The sequence below is a fragment of the Parasteatoda tepidariorum genome, chromosome 3 (assembly GCF_982258835.1).
Source record: "Parasteatoda tepidariorum strain Cologne lab strain chromosome 3, Ptep-v5.0, whole genome shotgun sequence".
Lineage (NCBI taxonomy): Eukaryota > Metazoa > Arthropoda > Arachnida > Araneae > Theridiidae > Parasteatoda > Parasteatoda tepidariorum.
The window spans coordinates 95,210,193-95,230,164 of record NC_141757.1 but is presented as its reverse complement, the minus strand read 5'-3'; the positions used below and the strand labels follow the sequence as shown (position 1 = coordinate 95,230,164).

Here is a 19,972-nt window from a genome sequence, read left to right as displayed (position 1 = left end):
TACTTGAATGCAGTTTTTAAATTTGTAACAGTATTTCATTATTTTCAAACTTTTTTTAAAATAAGTTTTGCGTCTGTTCAAGTCCAAAAATGGCCGATAATTTAAAGTAACGAGGAAATGCACTGTAAAAAATTCTGAATCTAATTACAGTAAAAATACGAACCTTCGGGAAGACGGTACTTTTTATCGTAAAAATTTATCGAACAAACAGTTTGATATACCGTAATTTTCATAGTAATATTTTCGGTAAAATCACTGTAATTAAATAAATATTATTGTAAAACTTACAGTATTAAATTTTACGATAAAAATAGATTTCATGAATGATGCACCCAATACATTTAACTGAAATTCTTTTTGCAGTTTGATCATGAAGCTGCTTAAACCATTTAAGAAACAATTACAACTTGTATTATCACTAGTCCATTTAAAATTTGAGAATCCTAGAAAAACGAAGAAGGTGTGAATTTCGATAAGTGATCTCTTTTTGGTGATAAAGCAGCAAAATAAATTCTTTTTTTCATAGCGATATTAATTTTAATGGACTTTAGAAACTATTAAAACTAGGATTGTCTTCCAACCCAGAAGTATAGTTATAATTGAAAACTCTAGCTAGTTGGACAATGATCGAAGTTTTAATTGACAATAAATACATATTTTTCATAATATGAAAAGCAATTTTACCTGTAACTGTCAGGAATTTATTAATTCACTAATGGCTGATTACAAAGAGTGGTCTATATAATATGAAAAACACTTATGATATACATAAATTTGTTTAAACCGAAAGGATGCTTTTTACTGTTATCTACCACTTTAGCTTGGAAAAATAACGTATTTAAAGTAGACTTGGAACGTTTTTGCATTTTAAACAAAAAAAATATTTTAGCTGATAATGTTGAAACTATAACAAATTAGCACGTTTTTTTAAAAAAAATATCCATCTGTGTGCTTATTTTTAATTAACATTCTATTAATATTTTAAACTTTCTTTCGCAAGCTAGCGACTTTTGTTTCAAATAGTAATTATAAATTTCAAGTCGTTATGTAAAGAAATATACTTACATCTAAAATATCAATAATATATTAAAGCAAAAATTCAATAAGGTAAAAAAATAATTCAGCTTTATATTGTGTTTACGTTTTGAAATTTAAATGGACTTTCTAAGTTTACGCATTTCTCTAAATCTACATATTGAGGCCCGGGATTTGGAGTGTACTTAATCTAAGTCTTAGAAATGAAAATATTTAAACACCTAATTTCTGTAAGTTATAAGTATTTTTAAAAAAAATAAAATAATATGTATAGCGATAATAAATAAATAATTAGGTCATCCAATGTGTTAAACTAAAAGCGAATAAATTTAGACTATAGTGGAATTTCGTGTTTGAGAATATCATATTTGATTTTGTTTAAACAATTAAGTGAAAAAAAGGAACAAAAATGTTTTTTGAACTGTTGAAAAATATTGATTATAGCATTTAATAAATAGCCAGCCAGGTGGCAGAGCGGTCAGCGTGTCTGACTGAGGCCTATGGTTGCGTGTTCAAACCCCGCTGGGGGCATGGATGTTTCTCTCTGGGTATTGTTCTATGTTGTGTGAGTGTGAATGTCACCCACCCCATGAACGGGCATCTGTGGCAGTGTGGCGTGAGTAATGATGATCGCTCCCATGACTTAAGTTCACGTGTGCCCATCGGGTAAAGCTAGAGAGCAGCACTTCCGGCATCTTCCAAGGCGAAGGATGAGAGTTCGGTGTCTGCCTTTAAAAAATAATAATAAATATAAATGATTTATTTGATTAAATGTTAATAATTGACTCGGAGCCTTGGTAGCTCATAAGGTAAAGCATTCGCCTTCCAATGAGGTGAGAGGGTTCAAATGCCAGCGATGGCGGTTCGATACGAATACCGCAGCCGGCACGCATCGACCACAATGCTAACGTAAGATATCCTCAGTGGTAGACGGATAAGGGGTTAGAGTTCCATTGCAGTCAGGCTTACCGTTGGAGGTTTTCGCGGGTTTCGAGGGTTCACGAGAACAAATTTCACCTGATACTTGATCCAGGAGTTTCCTTGTCTTCTGGGTTGGGTTCAAAATTACAAGGCTGCGGAGTTGAACATTAGTTGTCGTTAACCCAAAATTGGGTCAGCTGTTCAACGATGGTTATGAAGTAAAATATTTTTTAATAATGTTTTTTTTATAACAAAATAAAAAAAAAGGGGAAAAATGTTTTTTTTTTGTATGCAAACAAATTAATGTAGTAGGATGAAAAATTAAATCTAAAATTATTCTCAGTTTATGCATCACATCGGCAAGTCTAGTCATACAAAAAATATCAAGGAAAATTTAATCTGTACTAATGGATTTAAACAGAAGACTTTCTATTTTTTTCTTTTTCGGTATAATGCGCAAACTGCAATTTTCAGGGAAGTCACGATTATTCTAAAAAACATTTTCCAAATAAGTGCATCGGCTCAGAAGTTTATAGAGTACATAAAAACATTGGTAGATAGACTTTCAATTTTATAAAGAGACAGGTTTGTTTTCCTACTGTTATATAATATTAAACCTTTTATCTCTTTTTGTTTTTTTAAATATTTCGAAACACATTTTAATTAAAATTCTAAATTTCTGGGTAAATAAATCATCCTTAAATATCTTAAATTTATTCAAATCAGTTTTACTAAAAAAATATATATAACAACATAATTTATTAAAAAAAAATATATATATAATTTCATCAAAGAACAAAAAGATAAATCGCCAGACTTAGAAACCTGAATGATCATTTTTATTTCATCTTTTTTTCTTTCTACTATGAAGCAATCTTTATATTATTTTTTTTTCTCTATCTTCCCGTTTCTAATCTAGGTAACATCCGTATTGCCTAGGGACATAGCCACGAAAATATAACAGCGTGTATCTACCTTATAGCTATATGAGCAAGGCAGTTAAGTCCCTCCTCAGGGGTAGCAAATCCGACCAATGACCACCAAGTTTATTTATTCACAACCTTAATGAATGACGTATATGGACCACGTGATGCGTAACTCCGCCCAGATTCCCGAGGCCGCTTTAAATAATATTGAGCACTCTTCAAAAGTGCAACAAAAAACTTTTGAATCTTTGAAGGAACAAGACGTGCACCTTAAGAGAAAGAATTGATTTTTGAAAATACACAGTTCAAACTTAATTCGAGGTAGGTAGGATTTGACGAACGATTGTGTTATGTGGATTTATTGGATTACTCTTAAAGTGTTCTTGGATTTTTTTGGATATTTCTAAAAATGGTAAGTTAATAGAATAACAAAGCTTACAGAACATTTGTTGACTAATATGTTCTGAGCACATTTTAAATTTTTTCCACCTACTTAAAAAAAGAAGGAAAATTAAACAGTAACTTAGAGCTAAACGATTTTCGCAATCATAGTGTAAAATAATTTTTGCTTAAAATCGGCTTAAAACAATTTGTTTAAAACCTGCTGAATTTCTTAGGTAGAATACTTTCTAGAATCTGATTTATATATATATCAAAATATATATTTTTCAATTAAACAAAGATGAAGCTATTTTAGAAAATTTAATGTTTCAAAGTTTAATATAATATGTAAGGAAGAAAAAAAGTAAAAATAAACGAGAATCAAATGAATAAGAAAAATTATTAAAGAGAAAAAATATGTTACGAAAAACTAAAATTGTTAAAAAAAACAACAACATTATAAATATTATTACTGATGTCGAAATGTTTCGAATATTAATTTTATTAAGATTAGTTCTATAAACAAACTAAGGAGACGATTGTAATATAAATAATTTATAGCAATCTTTCTAAAGATTCAACAATTATATCTTAGTTAAATAAAGCTCTAAACATGATTATAAGATCAGGAAAAATATTAATTTATCCTAAAATATGTGAAGTAGTATAATTATAGATTAAAATCGTATTTAATAACAAATACGAGTAAGTTCGAATTACCCATTACTACATGCATGAATGTTAGTTTAAAACTTTGAAGATCATACAATGGAAGTCTGCTAGTTGTAACAAATTCATTCAATTTGACCTAAATTTAACTATAAATTCATTTAATGTGGAGTAGTTACTGTGTGTAAATGTAGCTCAAGTAAGAGTTTAAGAGTCAACTTTTAATAAAGTTCTGTGAGGTCTGTTATTCTTTAACTTACCATTAAGTTTTATCTAAAAGAAACTCTTTAATTGTTTTCATTTATTGTTAAAGTAAAATATTTCAGTAATCTATATGCATATCATTCATACATTGGTCGATAACTGATCTTTCTGTTGTTGCAAATATAAAAAAAAAATGTTTAAAAAAGGAATAACTTAAAGCGTCTGTTTTTGATATTTAGAATATGTTTTAAGAAAATCAAAAGCATTAAAAACCATAAATATATTTGATTTATGTAAATTCGATAATCATAAATATATTTGTCAAATATTTTATAAATTAGTATGAGGTTATAAGTAATAAATAGGTTATAAATAGGGTATAAATTGATGTACCGGAATTTTGCGTCAAATATCGTTTCCCTGTTTCGAAACGGATACTAACCAATAGTTCGTAAAGTTGTTTTTTCAGTTAGAAGCATCTTAAGAAAAAGAAACAAACTTTACAGAGTTAAATTACTCAGTTAAATTTATCGCCTGTAAGAGCCTGCTTTTACAACCAAGATCTTATCTAAAAATTAAAAATAAATTTTTTTTTTTATGTTTTAAAAGTATTAAAATGTAGCTTTAAGAAGCATTAAAAATGTATTTGTGCTATTTTTTTTTATCTCCTTTTGTGCTTTAATCTACTTTGATGCACTTTTTTTAAACTCCTTTTATGAACTTTTCTAATCCCCTTTTATGAGCCTTTTTAATCCCTTCAACAATTATTGAGCTAAAAGTGTTAAAAATTTAAAATTGATATTTTTGGAAATTTTTATGATAGCTTAATTATCATTGATTGGTATGATAAATGTAAGCAACTGTATATCATTAAACTTTTTATACGAATTGAATAAAAGTTTTTTCAAATTTTGTAGTAGTACTTAAATTACTTTTAAATATTACTATGAAGAAACTATTTTCATTATACACATCTTTAAAATTAACTTTCCGTGTATATAAAAATATTTTAGAGCTAATAGTTTAATAATCATCTCTTTCTTATGGATTCTATTTAATTAAGTTTACAATTTATTTAAATTAAAGTTCTTAAAATTATTTAATTTTATTTAATTTTACAAAATAATTTTAAATCAAAATTCTGTGTAAGAATTTTAATATTTATCATTTATAAATTTGATATTAATGAATGGATTTATCTATATCAAAACGATATTTGAATGTACAAAATGGTTAAAAAAAAAAACTTCTCGCGAATTCCGTATGCATATAATTTTATCCGCATATAGATTTTGTTTAAAGCACTTTATTATAATATAACAGTTTAAACAGTTTAACAGTTTAAATATTATCGATGCATAAATTAGTTTACTAAATGTCCTCGTGTAAGACTCGAGTACGGTCTTTTATTAATTTAAATTTATTCTCGTACTTGTCTTAACACTTATGATAATTTTTATATAATTGTCCAATCGTGCTGCCGTTAAATTTATTTCTCGATATTTTTTTAAATATTTTTTCTGCATAAAAAGAGAAATGTCTTGTTTGTGAAATTATTTTCAGGTATTATTTATGTAGATTTTACAAATAATTACAGAAAATCAAAATCATCGCTATATTTGCAAAATTAGTTGTTATTCGAGAAAAAAAAAAAGCTTTTAATATGGTGAATAATTTGAACCATTAAAATTTTTCTCAAAATATGTTGGTTGCCGGAAATTCTTCGAACGCTTGAATAAGCTAGTAATGTACAAAATTAAAATCGAAATAAAAAAAATTTATTTCGTTTGAAGGAATGCTTTTATTCTTTAAGAAATTATTTAAATAAAGATAATTTTTTCTGAAAATTGTTTCTTTAATATATTTTAACTATCCTAACAATTAAATAAAAAAATCTTTGCATTTCACTATCAATTTTATAAGATAAATTTATTAGAAAACAATTCACTGGAGTGAATTTGATTTATTGATACTATTACATTACTGATGCATTTATTTCTAGAATTTTTAACTTTTTGTAGCTGTAAAATTATCTTACAGCAAATTTAATATTTTACTTACATCAGATAATTGAAACAGGAATTTATATACAAGCTAAATATGTGTAAAATATCTTCAAAAATTATAATTTTACAATGAGGAAAAGTGAACATAGAGTAAGGGTAACAGCCCGTTGTAGGGGGCTCATTGAGGTAAAAGCTTCACAATTTCGTGACCAATGGCATGATTGGGGCAATATGGTCAGCTCTACTGGTAGCCATCGATCTGAGGGGGTATTCAAGCCGCCACTGGGGATCGAACCCAGTTTTTTAAAATGACAATACAATGCCTTAACAACTGAGCCATCACGTCATAGTGAAAATTGTATTGTTATAATTGTTCTGATTATTTTTTTAAATAATGTAACCTTTAAAAGTCTAATTTCTTATTTGTGCTGCAATGTTATCCATTTTTAAATCAAAAGAAAATGACTATGATTTCTTTGTTTCTTTTTTCAATTTATTATGAATAATTCTTTTGGCAGTTTAAGTCACGTACAATGTTTTATATTTGAATTGTATCATTATGCTCTTTTAAGATGATTTGGATATTAATGTTAATTTAGTGTAAGGATCCACTTTATTATAGTTTCAAAAAAGTTTATAGGAAACTTTATAAATTACTTTATAATTAAAACTTTCAAATAAGATTGTTAGAAAAGGTAACTTGCATGACTTATTCAGTCAGGGGAAAAATTAAGTTTATTAGAATTTAATTTAAAGACGAATGCATCAATTTTCTAATCCTGATTAATTACACTTGGATAAAAAGTATGGTAAAAATTACCAGAATATGGTAAAATTTACCATATTGCTGGTTACATTATTCTAAGAACAGTAAAATGCTCTGTAATTTTTAGCGAAGTGGCTTTGATAATGATTTTGAAAAAATTAACAATTAAATACAGTTTGATAATGTATGATAAAATTTGGTAAATGTATTAAAATTCGGTAAATATATTAAAATATGTTAATTTTATCAGGATACCTTATAGCATGGCATAAAAACCATTTATGCGGTTAAATTTACTGGTTGTTTTTGTATTTTTTACTCAATATGTGGAAATAAGAACTATAATTTTGAAAACCGTAATTTCCAGTTAACCGTTACCATATGAATAGAAAAATTACCAAGTGAATGATTTAAATACCATATATTTTGGTTTTATTAGCCTGTATTATGGTGTTTTTTTACCAGAAATGTCCTTACCATTCAGTACGATAATTTCACCAGAATTCTTTTGTGGGTAATTAACAGTTTCTGACTTTTTGTTAAAATACTAACATTCTTCCATTTCCTATTACGTTGATCATCTTACAATTAGAGAGTTAAATAGAAGACCTGTTAAATAGCCTTTTTGAAATCTCGAACGAATAAGCAATAGAAAAGTGCTTATAAAAATAGCTTACCAATGTGTTAATTTGAGCCATGTTTTAATTTAAGTATAACCGTATTATAAAGTTTATTAAGCTTCATAGTAAGGTTTAATATAGCACCGTATGCATCAAAATGAAGTGATATTAAGGTTCAACGTGTTTTAAAATTTACGACAGGGTACTTGATATTTTATTTATTCAAGGTACTATTGCTCAAATTATTTTTTTTTAAATAATTATAGTCATTTACGTATAAAATAATATTTTTTTTCTAAATAGTTAGTGGTTCTGCCAAACTATTGGCAAAATTGAGTAATAAATCTTTTGTTGCGTTTATGCAAATATTTGATATTGCCAAAATAGGATAAAGGGATTTCAAAAAATTAGTTTCGCTCCTAAAGTTACAGATTTTTTTTAAGATGACATTTTCAGTCTATTTTTTGCCGAAATGTACAAGGTTAAAAACTTTTATATAACAGAAGGTGGCGTAAATTTGGCAACAAACTGGTGTGTTAAGCGGTGTTAGGACACATCATCAGGATTAAAATTGGATAGAAACACGTTCCGTAGAACATGACTAGAAGTAGTTACCTATTGCGATTTTAACAAAGAAAGAGTTTAAAAAAGCGAAGCGCTCCTAGCGACGTATGACGACATTTCCGGCATGAATTTCTATACAGTTTCAAATCTAATTACATATCTAAATTTCTCCTGAAATTTGAAAAGAAAATGTTTATGGGAATCCTTGTAATAAAATTTCTTTAAATTGCACAATTCGATAAAAAAAAAATAGAATGAAAATTTTATAAAAAAGACAAAGCTAGATCTCGGAGAGAGAAACCGATTACAGATTTTAAATCTGAAATGCAAAAGTATCTAATATCTGTTAAAAAAAATATCTTGGTACAGAAGTTTCCAAGTGTAATTTCATACGTATCATCATATATTTCAGATATATTTTTCCAATTTATAGGTAATTATGCAACAAAAATATAAACAAAAAATTTATAAAATCGTTATTTAATGAACAGAACTAACCATAACTAACGATTTATTCCATATACAAAGCAAGTGGTAATAGCTCATTTAAGCAATTAAATTTCTTTTTGTATATCATTGGCTCCACGTTGTGAAACGCTATACTGTTTGAAATTTCAGAGCGTATATGACCATAATGTTTCTCTAATTTGATGAAATCTTAATGTGGTGCTATATTGAACCTTATTATTGCACTTTTTAACCCTGCTTATTGTGATCTGATTTGAATAGAAATAAGGTTCAATTTAGCACTTTATTATGGGTGCATTGAACTTGCATTGTGGGTCAAACTTGAACTAATTTTTCGTAAAATGTAGACTGCTAGCGCGTACTATTCTAGCCGTAGTTGTTCTAACCTAGAACCTTATTTTAGAATTTTCAAACTGTAAAAAATATGTAAGTGATAACTAAATTTTAAAAGTTAAATAGTAGAAGGGATCATTAAGCTTAAATAATTATGAGTTTAGTCTCATGAGTTTTTAAGCAAACATTTTCCCATAAAGAATAAACGCCAATTAATCTAAGTAACTGTAAACAAATTTCATATCTTTTTATGATGACGACAGTCAAAAGTTGAACTATCTACCAGAAGATGGAAATGTGTCGGAGAAATATAATGCTTTATTCCTAAGCCTACATAACATCCCATTCTAAAATACACTGTAAAAATACCTGGGTTTTTTTTTGGGGGGGGGGTCCGTATTTTTAACTGTTTAAAACTTTTTATGAAGACAATACAGTTTTTGTAGTTTTTCACCCTTCTATCCGCAAAATCTTTCTAATTAATTCTTCTAAGATCCGTTAATTCTAGTTTTTGCCATGCAGTTCTGCATATCGTAATACAACTTTACCTAACATTTTACAATTATTTTCCATACTTGCTCTTATTTTTTTTAACGATTGCCTTGTGATTTTGAGCATCGCATAAATAAAACTGCGATTTTACTTTATTGTCAAAATGTTGCAATATTCTAGCAAAATTCCTCACTACATAATAAAACAGTTGAGTTTTAATGGCTCATGGGACAGTGCGCGCCTCTCAATGAAGTAAGTCAGGTTCGAATCTCAGCGATGACTCATCGATACGAGTTCTGTCGACATAAAATGCCCATTTTAAAAAAAATGTATTATTATTCTTAATAATAATAATGATTTTTCAAATCTTCAATAGTAAAAATAATCACAAAATAATCTTTTTGAGAGCCAGAAGTTCTTGAACCCAAATTTTAAAAACGAAGTTCAAAACGCTGGTAACCTTTAAAAGATAAGGGTTTAAAGCTGAACGACCGGCTGGAAAATGCAAACCCATTAGAGAAACATTAGTCACGCTTGATCAAGCATCATTCATACATCTTATAATTTCTATGAATAAAAAATATTTTACTTACTGAATTAAGCCTAAATAACTTATACAAGACTAAAAGCAAGTAGAAATTTCCGTCTGACCAATCAGATTTCCGATCTGTGTGATCTGATTTTGAAACCCTTGCTAACACAAATTAAAAAGCGCAGTTATTTTGGGTTAGTACTTTATTCTAGATTCTACAGTTTTTACCAACTGAAAAAAATTATTATTATTAATAATAATAATAACGGTTTTCCAAAGTTCAATTGAACATTAAGCTGAAGTATTTATGAGTTCAGTTTCTGACATTTTAAAAATTGTATATAATTTTAAAAAATGTTCATTAATTTTTAAGGTAATCCAAAATAACAACTTATTCAAAACTAAAAGTAAGTTATTTCTCCTTTAACCAATCAAATCGCTCTTCAGAGGGGCGTAGGTTACTCGTTGTAAAACACTACAGTAATCTGCTAGTGCAAAATAAAAGTCTAGACTAGAACCTCATTCTAAATTCGTAAAAATTAATCGATAGTATAGATTCTGTAAAAATTAATCGATAGTAATAACGATTATTTAAGTGTTCAATGGCAGAAGTGATCATCATTCTCAAATAATTATGATTATAATTATGACTCAATAGCAATTTTCCCTAAAGTATAATAACGAATCAATTAAATTAAAAACAGGAAGTTCTTGAACCTGAATTGCTACAAGCGGAGTTCAAAACACTGGCAACCTTTTCAAGATCACGGTCGAAAGTTGAGCCACCTCATGCAAATATGTTAAGGAAACATTAATAACGTCTAATTGAGTCTTTAGTCATAATAATTGAACCTTTATTCATAATATTTTAACCTTTATTCGTAATAATTGAACCTTATTCATAAATTTTATAATATTTATTTTTAAAGACTGTTATGATTTTTTTGAGTTGAAAATTTTTTGAATTAAGGAAAACATAATAAATAGTTTTTAACAGCTTATTCAAACTAAGAGTAACTTATATATCCTTTACTAAGTCAAATTTATGTTGTAAATCACTACAGTAGACTACAAATTCAAATAAAAGACGTAGTTATTCCTTATTTCGTGAAACTGTAAAAAATTAATCGATAATTAAAGCAATTATTTAAAAGTCCAATAGCAGAAGTGATCATTATTCTCAATTCACAGTTCCGTTTCTAACAATTTCCGGAAAGGATAAATACTAATTAGTCTTATTAAAAATAGCAAGTTCTTAAACCTGAAATGCAAGTGAAGTTCGAAACTCAAGGAAACCTTTTCAAGATCATAGTCGAAAGCTTTGCAACTTAATTCAAATATGTTAGGGAAATATTAATCACGCCTAACTAAACCTTTGTTCATAAATTTTACAATTTTAATTTTCTAAAATGGTTTAATTTTTCTTAAGTAAAATTTAAATAACAGGTCCTTCAATACTAAAAGTAACTTATATCTTCTTTACTCAACGAAACTCACGTTGTAAAACACTGCAGTAGAATTCTAATTCAAATAAAAGGCATGGTTACTCTAGACTCGAACATTATTTTACATTCCTCAAATAGTAAAAAATAAAGCGATAACAAAAACGAATATTTAAAATCTCAAACGATTATTCTTAAATAATCACGAGTTCCATTTCTGACAATTTTGCGGAAAGGATAATCACTTATTGCTCTTATTAAAAACCGGAAGTTTTTGAACCGGAAGTGCTACAAGCAGAGTTCGAAACACATATAACCTTTTCAAGATCACGGTCGAATGCTGAGCTACTTGATCCAAATGTATAAGGGATGTATTAATCAATGTATTAATCACGATGTATTAATCAATGTATTCATAAATATATTAATCATGCCTGACTGAACCTTTTTTTCATAAATATTATTATTTATGAACAAAAATTGTTACTATAATTATTATTTTGTGCAAAACTTGAATAACAACTCATTCAAGACTAAAAGTAACTATTATATCTTCGTTAATCAATCAAATTAACGCTGCAATCTATTGCAATCAAATCTTATGCAATCTAATCTCATGCAATCTAATGTAGATTACTAATTCAAATAAAATATGTAAGTTATTATAGATAGAACCTTATTTTAGATTCCTCAAACTGTAAAAATTGAATCGATAATAATAGCAATTATTTAAAAGTCCAAAAGCAGAATTGATCATTATTCTCAGATAATTATGAGTTCCATTTCTGACAATTTTCCGGAAAGGATAATCACTAATTAATCTTATTAAAAACCGGAAGTTCTTGAATCTGAAGTGCTACAAGGGAAGTTCGAACACACAGGTAACCTTTTCAAGATCACGGTCGAAAGCTGAACGACCTGCCAGATGATGCAAATGTGTTGGAGAAACATTAGTCACGCCTGATTGAGCATTCATAAAAACAGGATAATTATGTCATGTTGTTCTTGGCATGCCGATCAGTTTCTTTTTTTTTCAGTTCACGCTTTTTCTTGTCATGGATGAATTCGGTCATGCAAGAATCCTGGTTGGAATTGCCATTAGCGCTATTTGCTTTTTGAGGAAGGCACCCAACCAGTCTAATACAATTTTAACCATTTAATGCATTTTAAATTGCTAAATTACTTGTTCTTTTAATTTACCTCCAGAAGCAGCAAGTGAAATAATAAAGCATTTAACATTTAAGAATTTTAAAAAAAACTGAAGCAACGGCAGAATATGTTTAGTTGGTTTGAAAGAAACCAGACTATAAATGTGCTAGTATATGAAGCTGTTTCCAAAATTAATTTCATACTTAAAAAATTGTAGTAATTTAGAAATTTTCTTAGAAAGCTTTGTTATAGAATAAAATAATGCTTTTCGGGAAATACTACACTATTTTTATAACTAATGTATTAACCATAACTGATTTGAAACTTAAATTTTTTTTTTTTCAAAATACCATAAAACTTGTTCTTTCTCGAAGCTCATTTATGATTAGTAGTTTTTTCTTATTGTATGTTTCTTAGAGTTTATTTATTTATTTGAAGCAAGATGCCTACCCGGATGTTCTAGCTCTATACAATATAAATTGCGATAAGAAAATATCAATTAATCTTTAAGCTCAATTAGTTTAATTTTGGTAGCTCTTAAAAATTTATTTGCACTAACACATGTGGTCTTATTTGTTTGAATTGCTTAGATGTAGAGGCAGTCAAAATCATTTTAAATCTAGTATATTAAATTAAAAATAAAATAGAAAAGCATAAAATTGACTAATACTTAAAATATTAAAGAAAACTCCTTCACCAAAATCGGGTGATGTTGACACTATCTGAAAAGTCAGTTCAAATGTGCTACAAACTTAATATACTGTTAAAATAAACTATGTTTCACTTCTATTTAAACAATCATAACGTTTAATCGAGTTTAAAATGTATAATAATATTGTTCAACTTATCCCCATATTATGGTTGTATTAAGTTTCTGCAATATTATAGTTCAACACGGACCACAGCTTTTTATAATGTATTAATAGAAAATATGGTTTTAGTTTGGAAAATGGTTGGGGAAAATAAAGCATTCATTATATTAAATTATTCATAGGTTCTGATCTCTCATAGAGAAAAAAATTCTGGCTAAATTACGCTACTGTGAAAGAAAAAGCATAATTCTGGTAATAAAATCAAAATGTACGGTATTTAATCAGTCTAATAGATATTCTAATTCTAAGTTTTCAGGATAGAATTAAGTAAAACTGCTTAGTTAATAAACATAATTTGTTTTCTCGATATGAAAGTAAAAAATTGATATTTATTACACCCTTTGTTCAAAAATAAACAGAATTTTTAAACTTTTAGCTTATTTATTGATAATTTACTATAACACTCATCATTAGATTTGATGGATTTTTATTCATCAATTGCCGAAATAGAACAATCATTTACCTATTTGAAATTTAAAAAATTGTTTCAAATTATAAACTACATATTTAAACCTAAAAGTGATCTTGGCACAACTGCGTGTTTGAGATATTTTTAAGCCAAATATTTATAACAATACATATAGCATTATAAATTTACTGAAATATGCTTGTAAATACGCTATATCGACAAATTTTGAAAATATATTAGAAGTAAATACGTTCTTAAATTTTCTTCCCTGATTAATTAATCAATAACCATCAAGCCTTGTAACCTTACACAGTTAATAAGCCTTATACAGTTGATTTTTTTGTTGTACGTAGTTCCATCAAAAAGTCCTCTACGAAATCTAGTTTATCCTAATGCTCGGTCCAAGAGTTCCCTTGTCTTCGGTGTTGGGTTCAAAATTGGAAGGCTACGGAGTTGAATAGTGATAGTCGTTAACTTAGAATAGGGTCAGCTGTTCTATGCCAGTTATGAAATAAGGTGTTAGAGTGTAGTGGTGTTCTAACTCATAAACTCGAACTAACAAATGAAATGTGATATTAATACGAAGCAAAATATTTAGAAAATATAGAAGACTTCTGCAAAACAAAATGCAGAAGTCTTCTAACTAATCAGTTGTAAGAATCCTAAAACCTTCCACCATTTGAGAAGCACTTCATTCATATTACTAAGCAATAAAACGTAGCCGTGAAGAAAGAAAACATAAATGTTTATAGTAATACGAAACAAAAATTTAAATTGTAACATAGATTCTGCATATCCTTAATTCAAAGTTCGGATTAAGCTTCATACTCATCAATATTCTAATCATTCGCCGAATCAGTCATCAGCTCATCCCAGGTGGCCTCAGAAAATTTCTATCACCCTTTAAGTCATAAATTTTTTGTCTTTCGTCCACTGTTTCAGGCCAAGCAGTCTATAGAGCAAGACGTTATTATTGCTCACAGGAAAAAAACACTTCTCACCCTCTTTCTTCTTTTTTTCTTCTTCCTTCATCATCTTCTTTGATCCCAGGTAACGGGACCACATCCGCATGTTTGGTAAACTATCTTCCTAGTTCTAGAAACCGGTTGACCAGACCCCGGTTTCGGTTGATAGGACAAACCGCATGCGCACTAGGCCAACCCAGTCACGGGAAAAGGATGGGAGGGTAATTTGGAACCGGTTTCTTGACGACCGTGACATTGAATTATACTTAGATTTCCGAAGGTGTCTTGTGCCCATTCAAAAAGAACTTCAAGAGCACTTGGTTATCCACGAATAATTCTTGCTTTATTTTTGGTTGCCTGAAAGTAGGTTATGTTTATGGTTATTTGTCTTTTTTTTTTTTTTTTTTCCTGATAGGGTTAGACTCGTTCAATTGATTTTGTTCCATGTTAAAAGAAATTTTTTCGTTCTTATTTTTTCTTTAAAAAAAATTGCTTTTTCTGAAAAATTTATTCTATTTTTTTTTTTTTTATGATGTGTTTAAGTTTGTGAAATCTATTTAATTTCCGAATAATGTAAATTTTAGTATATTGATTTAACTTGAAATTAATTCAACACATATATTTATTGAGCGTTTTTTCTTTCCCCTTCCTTTTTTGTTTTTCCTACTGAGAGGATTAAACTCGTTCAATCCATTAGGTTTTAAGCTAAATCTGATTTTTGTCATACATGTTTAGTTTGAAAGTCGATTGCGCGTTCCATGTCAAATAATTCTTTGTTACCTTAGTTATTTTACTTCGAAAAAAATTTAATGTTTTTATTTGTTTTATGTTTATTTATTTTTTATCTTAGGGATTAATTCGGCCAATCGATTTCATTTTAATGGCCGTTTTGGTTACATTTATTAAGCTTGAAAAGAATATTTTGAATTTTTTTAATGTTTCAAGTAGTAAAATTAACTGTTTTTTAAATTTAATAATTAATATTTGATTTTATATTTAATAATTTATGCGAAAAACATTCAAAATCTTTTTACTTGTTTAAAATTTTTAAATTAAGATTTTTTTTCCTAAAATTTCTTGAAGATAATATTGAGCTTTCACTTAAAGAAATTAAAATTATGCGAAGTTGCAAGATCATAAAATAAAATAACTCTATGAAATAATAGCAATACTTTATAATAATAATAACTTTATGGTAAAAAATAAATTTATTAATTGTCAATTGCGTTTATTTGAGATATTTAGTTTTTTTAGTTCTGAGATATTTGGTTTGTGTTTATTTGAGCATTAAATATCTATAAATTTAAATGTGTTCCTGATTATTTCTAACGCATCTTTGATAAAATTTAAATCTATCGTTGTTCTTATCTTAAGATATAAGCTGAAATTTATTGACAAAAAGTAATAAATAAAGTATGATATAATACGTAAGAAGATTCGAATTTAAAGAATAGAAACATTCAACAAAACTCTTATACATTAGTTGTTTATCAATGTAGTAATAAACATTTATATGACAGTAAAAAATAAAGTAAAATGTAATGAATAGTTTATTGAAGTAGAATTTATCATTCATAGTTCAAGAGTTTCAGTTAATTTATATATTGTTTTAATTTTAAAAAAAACTCGAGATTCATGTAGTTCTTGTTTATTTTCAGGTGTCATGATTTCCGTTTGGTGCGGCCTGTTGGTGATGGTGGTGGCAGTTCATGCAGCCGCACCTGCATCACAATCATCATCTTCTCCCACGAGTACTAAGAGAGAAGATCCTCAAAATGGCGGCGGAGGATCTGGAGGACAACCAGTTTATTCTCCATCAGCATCTTCCAATAGCTACAGCAGCGCTTCATTCGATTCATCCGACAATGGCGGGGCATACAAATCTCCGCAACAATCCCAAGGAAACCTTTATTACTACTATTACCCAGTTCAAGATAAAGGTCAAGATAATGCCTTTGCTAGTTCGTCCACCCACAACTATGCAACTGCACCTGCAAACTCGGGACCTTATGAAACTCAAGACTCTTCCCAAACAAGTTACCACACCTCTCAAGGTGGTGACGCTTACCAACAAGATGCATCATATGTGGGAGCACTTAACCAACTAAGCCAATATGGACTTGCAAATGGTTATTCCTTAGGAACCGGTGGACTTGGTGGAGCTGGAGGTAATGCATTTGGAGCCTATGCTGCTCAAATGGCACCTGCAGGTTACGCATCATCAGGTATCCCAGCTTCAGCTTACTCGACAGGAGCAATTGGCAGCTATCCAGCCGGCAGTGCAGCCGTTGCCAACTACGCAGCACAACCTTCAACCCTAGCCCAATATGCTGCTCAATTAACTGGGTTTGGTGGTGGTAACCAATATCAGGCCGCTACTTCTGGATATGGAGTACCTCAAGGCTATGGGCAACCTAGCAGAAGATATGGTCTTGGTAGTTTGATCATGCCAATGCTAGCTCTGGCAGGTCTGACTATGTTGGTACCTACAATCACCAGCAACTTGGGAAGTAGAACCAAGAGGTCAACTGACACACAAGCTCATCCTTTGACCCTCATCAGCGAATACAAAGACAAGCTAGAACGATATTATTCCCTGTACAGAACTGCTGTTGAGAAAGAAGAATGCATGAACCGAATCATCTGCGAATTTGGAAGTGCAGTTAGTGATGTTAAAGGCAAAGGAGCCGTTGTCTTGTAAGTTCATTATAAAATTATCTTTTTTAATTCAATTAATAAACTAAAGCATTTAAGGATAAGGGTGATATTTAACAAGATGTAAGTTTTCCGACAGTTTATATTGAAGTAGTTTGTACTTCCATCATAAATTTTCTATAAGGCCACTGAAATTGATTTCTTACATTCACGAGGCTTTCATCCACGTTAATAACAATTTTCTAAAAGCATTAAACATTACTCTTTCACTCGCTATTTATCTACTGTTTTCTATCAATTACTTATTTGAAAAATTTCATTTGTTCAAATGCTGCCAACAAGTATTAGTTTAAAATGAAGAATAATTTTCTAAGCAACTTATTCGTTAAATTTAAATTTAATGAAGCAAATTTCAAATTCGATATTCCTTAAGAAAGATATTTCGTTCATATACTCTTACATGCAGTTCGTATTAAAAAAATGTAATTAACATGACAAAAGTCATTTACTGCGGAGTCCAGCATCGTATTACTTTAGAGTGTCAATAAAAAAATGCTAAATTCAAAATAAATTCTAAAACGCATTATTTATGATTTCTAGTGTGGTCATATAAATTGTAGCAAGATTCCAGAATATAACCGCCATGCAATTGACGCATACTAATTTCCTTCATCACAGTTGAAATAGTTGTGCCCAACTAACTTATTGAGGTTTCAGTTATATTTATTTAATATGTATTTTAAACATTTTCAAGTCTCTTTGAGTAGATAATAAGGAATTTCAGTGATAGGGGGAGCCAGAAAGACATTAAATAAGCGCACTTTTTTATGACGAATTTTAATGATTAATATTGCATGACTCAAACTGCTAGTGAAATTCCTTAGTGCTTTTTCAGAGAACACTGACATTTATGACATCTAAAATAAGTGTACTTGAATTATATGATTATTTCTCTTTTAGGGTTCTGGAAAAATTGATGCCCAAAAACATGAGACCCAAAATGAATGTATTCAAAGCCGGTGCATTATCACCAGAAATTGGAAAATGTAAGAAAATGTTCAAGTGCTGAAAGATGGTGTGACAGTTTAACGCGCGACGTATGATAAACTTTTTTATTGAACATTACCTTGAAAGGAAATCAAATGTCAGCATGGCCAAGAAGATGGATAAATGCGTTCTGTACGCTTTTTGTCGTATCCTTTCTAAATATTATTATTGTATCATCTGTAGCTATTTAGATTTATATATTGGTCTTAAGACCACGAAGCATTCAACTAAAATTCGTTACTGGAACTTTTTAATACCTTCTAAGCAGTCTGCCTGCTCCAAACACAATTCATAAAAATGTGAGATACAGAACTCCTCTTCTTGGCCTATATAGTGACTATTTAAATCTATACATTCCAGTGCAAAGGCTACCAGGGCAGCTATGATATCGATAAAATATCTTATCTGATAATGATATCTTATTTTACGATTTTCGACATCATATCTTCCTTATAATGAGAGAATGTGTGTCCACAAACCCAGGACATATTTTGTGGTTTTTTTTTTAAATATTATTCATTTGAGTATTTAGTTAATTACGAAAGTATTGCAATTGCTGTTAATGACTTTTAATCACCTAGTTAAACAAATGTCACATTCTGTGATGTATAAATGTACAGTCTCTTTTCGAACTTTTTTTTTTTTTATTCCAGATATATAGTAGACAGTTCCTTTTAAAAATTCTTTCAACTTTTTCAGTTAAATTTGTAGGGATTCTCTCAGTGGGTACTTTTTAAACTGATTTGTAAAAATTCCTTACGTATTTTAAATAATTAAACATAGTATTTTAATATAAATATTAATTTCAGCTAATGCAGAAAAGGTGCTTTAAGAATGTTCTTCTTGTCTAAAAACTAAGAGAATTTTCAGTGAAATTGATAAACAATTATTGACTATTATAGAAGTATATTTTTTTATTATTATTATTACTCATCTCCTCATTAGCGCAGTACTGATAGATCTTTAATGAAATTTTATTTAAAATTTAAAGACTTAATATATTTCGAAATTTTCCAGAAGTTTTTCTGGAACGGCCTGATAATTTTTGTTATTATTTCCCGCTCTCATTCCGTATAGTGTGAAAGTTACTGTTGTTAAGACGTTCCGAGTACTGCGTTGTACTTATTTATTCTATTATCATTTCATTACTGCTATGTACATGCTGTTTTTGTTTTTGTGAATGAAAATAAATGTTTTAAAAATCTATTTGTTCGTCTTTTTCTTTAAATAGAAATTACAAAATATTGTATCATTGCTAAAAAAGTACAGAGGTTTGCTTCTTAATAGTTTGTTATATTATCTTTCAAAATACTGCTCGAAAAATGAGCAGTATTTTGTTATTTTAAGTTAAATTACAACTACAATATATATATATATATATATATATATATATTTTGTACATATATATATATATATATTGTTTTTGTATATATATATATATATATATATATATATATATATATAAAGGATTTCTTTGTGTTGGTAGTAAAATAAAATATGATCTACATAAAAGTAC

General features: G+C 28.7%; 1 protein-coding gene across 2 annotated transcripts; it reads left to right on the top strand.

Annotated features, from left to right (window-relative positions):
• The first annotated feature begins 2,939 nt into the window (after positions 1-2,939).
• Positions 2,940-19,662, top strand: LOC107451406 (uncharacterized). Of its 2 annotated transcripts, none has more exons than XM_016067483.4 (3): positions 2,940-3,203; positions 16,413-17,451; positions 18,370-19,662. In XM_016067483.4, exons 2-3 carry the CDS (start codon positions 16,418-16,420, stop codon positions 18,476-18,478), a joined length of 1,143 nt encoding a protein of 380 aa, XP_015922969.1. In that variant the 5' UTR covers positions 2,940-3,203; positions 16,413-16,417; the 3' UTR covers positions 18,479-19,662. The 2 variants fall into 2 exon arrangements, with proteins under 2 accessions (XP_015922969.1, XP_042897253.1); XM_043041319.3 differs by lacking the exon at positions 2,940-3,203 and adding an exon at positions 14,859-15,117.
• The last annotated feature ends 310 nt before the right edge of the window (positions 19,663-19,972 follow it).

Excerpts from the sequence above, each read along its gene's own strand:
- LOC107451406 (XM_016067483.4), top strand. The coding sequence starts at position 16,418 with ATGATTTCCGTTTGGTGCGGCCTGTTGGTGATGGTGGTGGCAGTTCAT. Across the intron at positions 17,452-18,369 it reads GGCAAAGGAGCCGTTGTCTT|GGTTCTGGAAAAATTGATGC; the intron begins GTAAGTTCATTA and ends TTTCTCTTTTAG.